Source organism: Dicentrarchus labrax, unplaced genomic scaffold, assembly GCF_905237075.1.
Source record: "Dicentrarchus labrax unplaced genomic scaffold, dlabrax2021, whole genome shotgun sequence".
Lineage (NCBI taxonomy): Eukaryota > Metazoa > Chordata > Actinopteri > Moronidae > Dicentrarchus > Dicentrarchus labrax.
This window is the reverse complement of record NW_026136704.1, coordinates 26,066,240-26,078,696: the sequence shown is the minus strand read 5'-3', so window position 1 is coordinate 26,078,696 and position 12,457 is coordinate 26,066,240. Positions and strand designations below refer to the sequence as shown.

At 38.9% G+C, this 12,457-nt stretch overlaps 1 protein-coding gene across 1 annotated transcript in view; it reads right to left on the bottom strand.

The window, feature by feature from the left end:
- Window positions 1-1,308: 1,308 nt before the first annotated feature.
- b3glcta (beta 3-glucosyltransferase a) overlaps window positions 1,309-12,457 on the bottom strand; it is a 58,391-nt gene continuing 47,242 nt past the window's right edge. Inside the window, exons 11-15 of the mRNA XM_051397209.1 lie at window positions 12,291-12,404; window positions 4,843-4,942; window positions 4,308-4,427; window positions 3,252-3,396; window positions 1,309-1,898 (exon numbers count right to left, since the gene is read on the bottom strand). Of these exons, the coding sequence (XP_051253169.1) occupies window positions 1,731-1,898; window positions 3,252-3,396; window positions 4,308-4,427; window positions 4,843-4,942; window positions 12,291-12,404 (647 nt within the window). The 3' untranslated portion in view covers window positions 1,309-1,730. The remainder of the gene's footprint in view (window positions 1,899-3,251; window positions 3,397-4,307; window positions 4,428-4,842; window positions 4,943-12,290; window positions 12,405-12,457) is intronic.

Genomic DNA, 12,457 nt, shown 5'->3' with positions numbered 1-12,457 from the left:
GGGGTGGAGTGCATAACCTCAGTATTTATTAAATCCTTGCTACAGACACTTAGCTGAGCATGAGGAGGTTTTTTGGGGGGGTAAACACATTATATACACTCACCTTCCTTCCTTTCACTGTTTTGGACAAGGATTAAAGAATAAAATTCAACACCAGACATAGTCCAGCCCCGCTGGGATGTTGCTGCTGACATGCTAGAAATATTGAAGGGGCAAGCATGTTGTGTGGACCTACTTTGAATTACGCAGAGGATTTCCCTCAGTGCAAAGCAGTGTCTTACCACCACTCATCACTCCATGTGTGGGTGAGTCCCACTAGGAATTTAACTTGTTTCCTCCAAATAGGTTACAATTCATAGGTGTGTTAAGAGATGTCTACTTGACTTATTGCACTGCTTCAAATGCCTGAGGCTAATAGACTTTTCATGAACTTGAGCCGGCCTAGTGTGCTATTAGGACAGTATAAATTTAGCACCACAATACTGACATAATCTGTGAGTAGAAGGACGTTTTCTGTATAACAGTGGGCTTTTAACGGACTGGCAATGAGTTTTTCCTTTAATAACATTTCAAATCTTAATTAGTTTAGTGTAATTAATATCAAGCCTTTCATAATCCTCAGGTTTTCTAAAGCTTTGGTGACCATTATGAGGCAGCAGTCACTTTAAGTTTTTTTGAGAGTGAAGCATTACGGCTCCGAATTAATTTTTCAAAATGGCAAACAGCCAGGAGAAAGGTTTCATTCTTCTACTGAGGCTCAAGGTCTTTGAAAGACCTTTAATAATGGTCAGCAAATCACTGAGTCTGCCGATTAATTATCTGAGACAGTTAATTTTGTGTGATAATGACAAATGGCTATTGGTGTTGATAAAACCCATTTCCACCTCATACCTCAGGTCTATATCATATCAGCTAATGTTTTACAAAAAAAGTATGCCCATGAAATTATGCTAATTTTTTCTTCCTGTGACTGAGGTCATAGTGAGCCGTGAGAAACAGATAGTTCTGGCCAAAAATGCAATGATGAGGGTGTTTAGGTGAGATTAAAGTAAAAGTAGGAAGTTTATCTGCATGAACAGCTGTCGGACCCTTTTAAAGACTTCATATTGGGTACATTTTGGGAGCAATTACAAACCTTCAGCAGGCAAGTAGTGAGCTTTAATGCTGCCATTTAGCTACAACAAACACTCTGTATTCATACTGTAATTTAGCCCTTTACAACCTTTAACAACCTCATAATTTATACATTACTGATTCAAAGTAGATCCCATTAATAGTCCTCCAATGAAATAGAAAAGCAAAACAATCTCAAATATTTATACTTTTATGTCAAAATAGAGCACATAGTACAGCATTACTGAAGTAACAGAATCTCACAAAGAGGAAGATTCTCCTCTGTAAGGTTTACATTATTCATATGATATAAATATACACATGTTACATCCATATTTTTGAAAATAACAGTAACCTCAACATGCAACTCAGTCATGAAAACACTCGCATATTAAGTCATGGACACACGCTTGCATGGTCCCTCTTAATAACATCAACAATACAAAAACATTTACATCTGTGAAGAACAATATTTCAGTTCCATGACTCCATAATACACACACACACACACACGACATACACACACGCGCTGTCCGTACACACATACATACATACATACATACATACATACATACATACATACATATTCATACAGGCTAGCTATGTGCTTAAAATGATTATAACTCTGTCTTAGCGCTCTTATCAAGTCCATCTGAAGCCTTTGCCACCAGGTCATCCTTAAGCCATTTGTTGAAAACGGCAACCGGGTCGATGTTCCAGTGTTTATGGAAAGAGATGGGCACCTGGTGAGCTAGGAAGTCTCTAGCATAGTCCTCTGGGCGTGCCTGAAAGGTAAGATTAAGTACAGTAATTTATATTTGGAAGCAGTCACAAGAGGCTGCGCGCAAGTGCTGCAGAGAACAAGAGTGAAGGCTTGAAAGTGTAAGTTTATGTTGAAACAGAAACTGCATACCGAAAACAACCGACACAATGTTTTTAGAAATGATCTGTAACTGAAGTATTAAGTTGTAACATTTAATTTATCTTATTTACTGATTGTTTGACACAGTGACTCAAAATTTGTGATGAATCAATATATTACGTAAAAAGCAATATGAGTAGTTTGTGGTTGTGATTTGCTACAGTATGTGCTTTTTCATGCGTGTTGTTCATTTATTTTGGAGGCAGGAAGCTATATGTGGACAATAAAGTATATCGTACTGTATCGTATCACACCATATTTGTTAGGGTACCTTTTTAACAGAAGCAAATAATAAAAAATAATAATAATTCCCAGCATAGCTCCTCCACCTTCAACCGACCTATAATGCCACATTAGAGTACCAGTTTATGATTTGTAAATATCGTTCACATCATCAAGTTACACCTACAATCTAAAAGCTCAGTTACATGTGATTTAAGAATACGGCCTGAAGAGGTTAACAAATATGGGTGCCTGTTCAAATGCATCCAAACCCATATTTAATTTATATAACGCTGTAATGCCATTTTATTGTATTTTTAACCTTCACAAAACCAATTCTGCAACCATCTTGAGTTGCACAGTAGTAGGTTATACCCATGGGAATCTTTATGGTCCATCCTATATGACATGAATATGCTCCTGCTGACATGTTGCATTTACAAAATGTCAGCAGAATGGAAAAACTTCCCCCAAGTGCCAGTTTTGCAGTCATTTTTTGTTCTGTAGTTCTTTTTTCCCCAAATGGGAGATATTGTGGCTGTCAGAGATTCTTGATATCTGCGACTCAGACTCTCTGGAATCTAAGATATGATTTAAATGAGGCATAAGCAGAGGTCTAATCAGACAGATGAACTGAAAACACCTCTGTGGGTGGGCAGGGTTTTTAAATATTAGATATTGACTACCAATAACATAGTAATCTTTCTTTCTTTCTTCAAGTATCTTTCTATCTCTGGATGATGAGTTTATAAAACCTGTGATGAAATCTGATGTTATTTACACTGTTTACATTCATCTCACTGCAAAATCCTCCCCTACTGTAGAACTGAACAGATGCTGAAGAGATTTCAGATTATGGTTTTTCACCTAGCCAGGAAATGTAATTCCCAGTATATTTGAGTGAGAACATATATGGATGCTATTTCATAAATAAAAAACAAACCCACGCACGGAGAGATACATAAAGAATGTATTGTAAAAGTATGAATACAACCTGGTGAAAGAGTGGACTGTGTGTGACAGGAAGTCCGAGAGCATTGAGGCACATTCCCAGCACCATGTCATCCGGCGCGTCATTGCTGTAGCACTTGCAGCCGCTGTCAAGCAGTCGGACCACAGCCTCCCTGCTGAATACCATGCTGCAGCAACACAGAGGAAGACATCAGAAACATACAAAACACAACAATACAAAATAGAAGAATAACACAGCCGTTACTGCGCTAGATTTTAGAAGCAGATGTTAGACACAAACAGAAAATAACACGCATGTCTTTCAGCTATCATCGTCTGGTTCATCGTGCTTATTTTATCGTGAGAGGGTGACATAGTAGGGAGTGAAACTGCAAATCAGGCTGAGAGGGAGATGTGGTTTTCTCTGAATCGGCTCTGCACAACAATGATGTGACATCTCTTTGAAAAGAGAGGCAATTACACATGAAAAAACAAATCTTAAGCTGCCAAAGAAATCGCTCATTGGCGCTCAAAACAGTTTTTAGGAGATATCACTTTTTAGAAAACTGGCAGTTGCAGTGCTGTAAAGTGTCACAGCAACTGAAGTGTCCCTAAATAGAGTTTCTCACATAGCTCACTCACAGCTCGAGATTTATCTATAGTACAACTTTCCTCCAGCACTGACAGCTGACATATAACTTGTGCTTATTGCCCACTTTTACTTTCATGCAATAAGAGGACTTTAAAATAGGGATTTTGCAGATTATTTTTTATGCTATGTGTCTTCTAGAAGAAACCAGCAGTTTTTATGATACATGTAATTATGAAGCATTGACTACCTGTCTTGTCTTATCAACTGATGATCGTCTGTTTACTGTATTTGGAGGTGATTTATTCCATATTTTTATTGAGTATTTTCACTGTAATGCAGTCTGCAAACCAAAACATCCCTTAAGGGAGCAACACACTTTTAAACTGTCTTGAAACGGTTTATCTGTAAATTACAGATTACAGGTTTTCCATTACAGGTTTTATAGTCCCACTGCTGCGTCTGTATCTTTCATCGTTCTTCCCTGAGCATCTGAGCTGTTAAACTCACCCTCCACCTCCCGTGATGTAGCTGTAGCCGCCTTGGCTCAGGCCGTAGCCGTACCTCTCTCCAAGACACACTGGTTCAGAAGGGTTATAACAGCTCAGCAAGACTTGCAGTCTGGGGATGCTGCAGAAAGCACAGATCAAACTCATCACACCCTCATCATCATCATCATCATACACGCATAGAAGATGAAATAACTGCCCTCCCTCAGGCACTATTACACATCCAGAGGCTTCCACATGCAGGGCTAACCTGACAGATATAAAATGCAGCCAGCTGGACTTGAATTTATGTACTGAGCTTTTTAGATGTTCGACAGGACGGTAATATCTCTGAAACTAATTTTCCCAAAATGAATTCATTCCAATCGTTTCTCTCTTTCACTGTTCAAAACTTTTCATGGCTCTGAGTCAGAATCTATTAAAAAAATTCTGAATAAATGTCTGTCAAACTTGAAAAATTAAATAGCATGGCCTTTAAAAAAAATGTGACATTGTATCCCAGTTGAAAAACCTATTTCCAGATCATGAAATTATACCTGATAAGTGTGTCATCGTCCACAACAATGAGCCACTTGGTGTTTGGGACAGAGCTGCTTAGAAATCTTTGAAGGATTGCAAAGGTTTTCCCGCAGTGGCCTGCAAATAGAGACATGGTATCAATAGACTGGCCTGTACAACTTAATCACATATTGACCATGTGCTGTATTCTGGTTTACAAAGACAAATGACCTTGTTACAAAAAGAAAAACACACTCGGCATAAGCAGGTATTTACATGCAGACACACGACGCCTTCTTACATACACATACACAGTTGTATAAATAACAGCTCTGTCACAAAAAAACAACATTACAGTCTTGTATTATGCTAATGCTAAAGGATTTGAAAGGCGGCAGGCTAACCAACAATCACAAATCGTGACTACAACAACATTGTATACGACTGTAAGACCTTCGTTTTAAGTTAGATGCCATAGCTCCATTTAGAAGAATGAGTGAATGATTTTTTCAGCATGAATGGCTTCTGTGGAAATCCAGCCTGGGCAATGTGCCTTAACTGATATGATAAAGAATCATTAGATGTGGCCAATAGTGTTTTATATAACCCATATGAAATCAATCAGGACAAGCCATTTATTAATTACACTTTAACTCTCTTGATAGGAGCCTTTGAGGAGGCCATAAGAATGAGTGGGACTATTGTGCCCAAACCCTACAACTAATACCTAACATAAGGTGCAGTACATGTGCAACTTCCATTTATATTTCAGCATTAACTTGACAGCTGTATGCATCATAAGTTACAATGTGTGACAAGTTCAGCATGCTGTTCAAGGACATGTCAAAAGCACAGGTGGCTGCAGGCGGACACATCAGCCACCACAGTGATCAAACAGTCGAAAATGGCGAAAATGTTTTTGCCGCCATTTTTAGATTTATATTGTACAGCATTATAGAAAATATTTTCAATGCCAGGACATGTCCTCTGGAGCTTTGTGAGCCGAAAGAAAGCTGTTGTATATGTTCTGACATCTCAAACAAATAATAAGGTATGTTTGGCATGATGGGCGAGGAAGATCAAACTTTTACTCTGGCAAGTTTGACATGGCTGCCAGACGGAACAAAATGTTCTGCCAACTCCTGAAAACAAAAAGCGTGATGTTGTAGTACGGAACAAATACAAGGAACCCAAAGAAATATACCCATCAGAATCCAAATATCTGCACACTATCAGGGCTGAGAGCTGAGAAATCCCTGGTGGCAAGCATCACAAAGAATAGTGAGGCCCTATTGTTTTATTTATAAGGCACCCAAGGTGTTTTTTTTTTTTTGCTGGTATCTGAATATAGAATAAGTAAGGACACCTTGAACTGCTGACAGGAATAAAATCCAAAAAACGCACTTTTAGAGGCAGGTCTTCAGACAAGCCTGGTAATTTCATTTCTAGTTGAAGGAGGCTTCCATGTCCATGTCTCATGCAGTATCTATCATTAAAATGTCCTACCTACAACTGCTACATAATGCTACAGGAAAGTCCTCTTTGGCCTCAGAAACGTCTCCTGTCATCAGGTCTTTGTTCTCCAACAGTCTGAAATTACAACACACTTGACCGTGCATAGTTCAAGTATTTATTTTCACATTTCAAGGTGTTGCATCACCCTTCTCCTCACATTTAAAACTTTTAACCTCAGACTGTGGAGTTTATTTTTCCATTTTCAAAATATATAGTGTAAGGCTTTTGTGTTTTCACCAGGCTTATTGTTTCCTTGTCGTTACAGATGGCAGCATGATAATCCAAATAGGTTTAAGCGGGGTCAAGTGTCTGTCTGTCTGTCTGTCTGTCTAAATTGTATGGTGATTTTTTTTCCCACATCCCATATTGCTTAAAATGGATTGATAGCTTGATGTTCTGAACTTTTACAAACATACATTAGTAATATAGTTTTAAGACTTGGCTCTCAAAGAATAGGCAAGTCAATAGGATCAATGAAGTCGGTGGAAGGTGAAAAAATAAAGAATAATGAAGGTCACTACAGCTTCCTGACATATTGATGCCTGTTGACTCTTTATGAACTCCAAGGCTTCTCTCAGCAATCATTAAGATAAACCTTGAAGTCCTGGAAAAGCAACAGAAAAAGTTGAACAAAAATAAAGAAATAATGTATTTCCCTGAGAGGCAAGTGAGAAAAAACTAAATTCTGGTTATGGTCTAAATAATTTTCTCTCTAGTGTTTGTGATTTAAAGGTCGAGTTTGAAACATTAAGGGAGATCGATTGGTAGAAATGCAAAATAATATTCTTTCTTTTCAGTAGTATATAATCATCTGAAAATAAGAATTGTTGTGTTTCACTTTGCCTTAGAATGAGCTGTTTCTATCTACAGAGGGTCTGGGTCCTCTTCCAAAGAGTCTGGCATGTTTCCACACTAACCGAGAATGGACAAACCAAACACTGGCTCTAGGGCCTTTCACATTATTCGCAGCCACTGTAATTTCTCCTCCATGCTTGGAAGGCGGTATTCTGTTTGTTTGCAATCTGCAGCTTCACAGACTACTAAAATCCTGCACACTGGACCTTCAAGAACAGGTGAACAGAAAAGGTTTTACCAGGATAATCTCTCTTAATTTTTTTTTTCATTTTTTTAATAATCATTCTGGCCACAAGAGGCTGAGTTGCACCACTACCCAGTATGACTAAAAGCATTCATTTTCTTCCATGTCCATTTCTCTTAGCACTGATTAAAATACATTCCTATCCAAAAGAAAGACATGACAATGTCAGATAAACGTGCTAACACACAAGTACCTTGTGTCTAGAGCACATGGATAAATCATAGTCATATTTAAGCTTCAAGGGATTTAGAAAGATTATCCGGGCAAAACCTTTTTCATATGTTTTCAGGTGAAGAAAACAATTTAGATTGGACTGTGAAAATGGATTGTTTTTGGTTTCACTTAATATATAGGGCTTCCATATGTCTGGTACCATGTGGATATTTGGTACTAAGAAACAGATAAACTGCTTTATTTTTCATTTATATAATTTCAGTGCATGTTTATCTGATAAACGCAATGGGCTGTGGCTTTACTGTATGTCCTTGTGTGACTAACTCAAATAAGTATTTCTGTTGAAAGCTACAGTATAAAACAAATTTTATTTTCTGATGCTATATACAGACATCAGACTCAAACCCCAGTAAAAAAAAAAAATCCAATCAACTGTATGTACGTGGCATTATGAGAGCTCTGTTTGATTGACAGTATGCATAGTTACTAAACTGAGAGTAGCTTCAGTATTTGGCCGCTTACCAAACTAGAGAAAATCCTCCTGCCTTGATGATGGACTGTGGATTGCTGCCAAAGTTCCTACACTCGATTGTTGTCTCCCAAAAGTAAAAATACTGGCACGCAGTGCAAGGCAAAATTAAAGAAAAGGAGACACTTTCTCCTAAATGATCAATGAGAAAGACTTATCCAACACTGGCTTCAAATACTAACATAATTTATTGGTTGAGAGGAGCAGAGCAATGGCTTTTTCTGGAGTAAGACATCAAACTCGCAAGTAAGTCACACCGGCTCTCGGTACCCTGAGTTAGGGAATGTGTCGAGTTATGCAAATGAGCAGGTTTGAGAAGCCAGACAACTTCAACTTGAATTTTTTTTCTGCCATGGCATAACCAGCTGCCAGCCTGTCAGGTTGGCAGTATGCAAACTGTGAATGGGAGCACACATGATCTCTTGCCCTGACCCCAGTATCTGTCGAACAGAGGGAGACTATCATGACAAATGTTTAAAAATCTGGAATATTAATGTTGCTCTGCTTAGAAGGATAGACAATCATTTAACAGATCTTTAGGTCAGAAAACATCCTCGACGCTGAACAACACTTAGCGCTGCAATTAGTCTTTTTACTTACCTACTAGAACTTTAACAATGAGTCAGTAAATCGATCGATATTTGAAGCAACATTCTTAACGGTTTGGACTGTGGAAAAAAACTATAACAGATTTTATTTCTATTATTACTTTATGACATGCAAAAGACCAAACAAATAATTGATACATTTAGAAAATACTTATTGCAGCCCTATTACCATGTGAAGGTTATAATATGTTTTTTTTTTTGCTGCATGTATGGTCAGGTTTTAGGCTTCAGACAGCCATGATATACTGGACTCTACTATATCCAGTGATTCTATCCTGTGCCTGTCATATGTGCAGTCAAAATGCAGTCAGCATGAACAAAACAATAAAGCAGCCAGAGTTTAGAGCCTAAGGGGCTCTATTAGGTGTAAATTCAATTCAACTCTTTTAAAACCATCCCTGCACAGTATGAACATTTATCCACTTACAGTCAACCATAAGCAGTCATTCACTGTATGGTACAGTCAGGAAGTGACATGTCTAATAAAAATCAATGCCTATTTAGTGTTTTCAAAAAATTTAAAGAAGGCTGATTTCAGTCAAACGATTGCGCATTAGCGATGAATTATAAGCTGCAGAGTGGAACTGTGGTGGCCTGAGGGACTGTACCGTCACCTTCCTTTTTATTTAAATATCCGACCTTCAACTTCCCACTGATTCTGCAGTTATAGCTCTATTTTTATGAATCAGTGAGCCCAGGCTATACTGGTTGTTGTATTCTACACATGGATAGGCATTTTCGGCTGGGATTTTTTTTACCAACACGAGAAGGATAATAACAAGTAGCAGCGGATGTATTTCCCAGCTCTTTGCAGATGAATAATATCTAGACGCAGTATCAAACTCCTCCATCACAGCTGATTCCTGCCACTGTCATCATGAGGTTAGCTGACAGGGATAACATCATTCTGCATGTGACATCAAGGACGTTTTTTTCTTACATTGTGAGTGACGTACAGTACAGGTTTGAAATCAGTTTGAAATTGAATTGGAGCAGCTGGGGTTAGACACATATTCAGAAAGATCAAACCTCCCTAAATCTGATCAAACTTTCTTAAATCTTATCAAACTTTCTATTAGATTTGCAAAAATATCTTTCCTTGAGGATACTTCCTGTTATTATTATATAATATACTGACAAAAAAGATCCAATACGATGATTGCAGCATGGATTCAGTACACCCAATACCTGAGAGGATTGACAGTTGGCGCAAGAAGGACTATCTGTAGTTCAGTGTCAGGAAGGCAAAGGAGCTGGTAGTGGATTTGTAACAGAGCGAGAAGCCACTGAGACCTGTCACTATTCACAACGAGGAGGTGGAGATGAGGCGGCCCTCAAGTACAGGGGTTGCATATCAATACCAACAGGACTGATAACAGAGTAACTTGACGAGATAATGTTGACTTTTATTCTTGACGAGTCTCAGCTCTGCAACAGACTAGTTCACATGATCAACCAAGTAGCCGGTGGCAGTTTGCATCCTTCACTGCCTCAATAAAAGAGGTTGTAGAAGACGTCTGAACTAAGCTGCCTGGAGGCAGTAACTGAGGGGAAGCTGGAGACTAAACCAGACTCTTTGGAACAACAACCCTCACCCCTCCGACAGTGGGCTGAAAGTGGCTAGCCTATGCATCATCCCATTAAGGTGAGAGGTCTTAGGTACCATTTTATGCCACCAGCCATCAGACTGTGAAATAATTCACGCTAAAATGGCCTCTGCCTCAGGCAACCGGGAGGGTGCTGAAGCAGAGAGCTACTGCTGTCTTTACAAACTACCCTGGGTTGCTGTGAGCGGTCTTACACTCTATGTACATGTTCTTCTACTTGTTTCTGATTATCATACATTATGCATTTCCAGTTTTTCCCACAGGAGAAGCTGGAGGATGTTGCTGGGTTAAAGCTTCTCCTGAGAGATCAACAGGCTCTCAGACCAGCTGTGGGATGTGTTTTCCTTCCAGAATCATAAGAATGAGGTTTAAAGCAGGTTTTCACATTTGCTTTGCCTTGTCACAGAGATGCCTGCATGAACTGCCTCAGGGTCTCCTCCCAGTCAGTCAAGCCAGGCGCATGTAGTGGGAGCCACCTTTGGGCTTTGTTACCAGGTGCAGCATCTTAATGCAGATGAACACTGGTTGTTAACCTCTGATCTTGATTTTATCCTTGAGTTCACCTTATTTTGTGTTTTCTTTACTATATAAAACATGTTCTGTATCTGATTGTTCACCACATATGTCTGTACCACTATGAGAAATCTAAATATTGATCGTATTTCCTGATATCTCCAATTCTAATGTATTTGATAACATCAGGGACCTGAAACTGAAGCGTAAAAATGACATGTTAAGTGGAGGCTATGTGCCGGACAATTTCTTGGCCAGGAAAAGTGACTTTCTGGAGTCTCCGCTGGTTACCTGGAAACCAAATGGTGACAAGACTTCAGGAAGTCACAGCTCCTGGCCAAGAAATTGTGCAGCACACTCCCCACCACATTAAACCAGTGAGCTTTAAAGGGAGATTGTGTTACCTTTGCACAGGCCAGGCGAGCTGTTCCCCCATGCCATTATACTAAGCTAACTGACTGCTCGACCGACTGGTCGTCCACTAATCATAAGATCGATGCTTTGATTCTTGGCTTCCTCTAGTCTGCATGTCAAAGTGTCCTTGGGCAACATCTGAACTCCAAATTGCCCCTGAAGGCTGGGCCATCGGTGTGTGATTGTTTGAGAATGAGTAAGTCTGACATGTAGTGAAAAGCGTTTGGAGCAGTCAGAAGACTAGACAGATCCAAGTCCATGTAAGAGTTGTATCGATCCTCTTACCTAACTCTTGCCAAGTATGCCTTTTAAACAACACTTGGCTCTGCTATAAGAGTTTGTGAAGATGGACCACACAGTAAGTCTAGCAAAGTTCAAAAGGTTTAAGTGTTAAAAAACAAAAACTATACAGGTGATAAAATGAACTAATGTCAGATTAAAAACAAATATCTGTTGAAAATATTTCAGTTATTAAATACTGACAGTCCTACAGTCTGTGGAAATCAGATGTTGGCTGGGTTTCTGGTGAGTAAATGTGCAGTTTTTAGCTCTCAGTCAGACAGAAGATCCTTAAATTCAAGAACAAACAGAAGGCACAGACACATTTATCACCTCGGAATTATACTGAGGAAATATATAAAAGTAGCAGGATTAACTAAAAAATCCCAGCATAATTGACTAAAATCTTCAATTTACACAGGAGATTGGATAACAAATACCTAGTCTTGCAATTGTGTCTTTATTTTGTGAGGTAAACACACTTTAAGATACAAAAAGTTGTCATTCCCTGCAGACAGAGCTGCTCTTTGGTTTCAATTCTCTTGCAATATCAGGTTTGAATTACTGTCATACTTTCATTCCCCTTCAGCAGGTGTTAGCTTGTAGATATTTCAACTTTCATTTGCCCTTTCATTTTTCATGTACGTCTGTATGTGCAGCTGGCCCTGCACCATTGCCCAAGGTCAGAAACTGTATCTGTTGGAGCGACAGAGGCTGAAGCAGTTTAGGCTGCAAAACATGCACTTACCTCTTTCAGTATTTGGTACTCCTATATTAATGGTTGGGATTGAAGGATCGGCATGGTCACTGTAGTACTCTAAAAATAAGGCATCCTTTTCCCAAGTCTTCTTTATCACTGGAACTAGAGCACAGGTAAGAAAAATCAAGACAGTGTTTACTAGGTTTCACAACAAG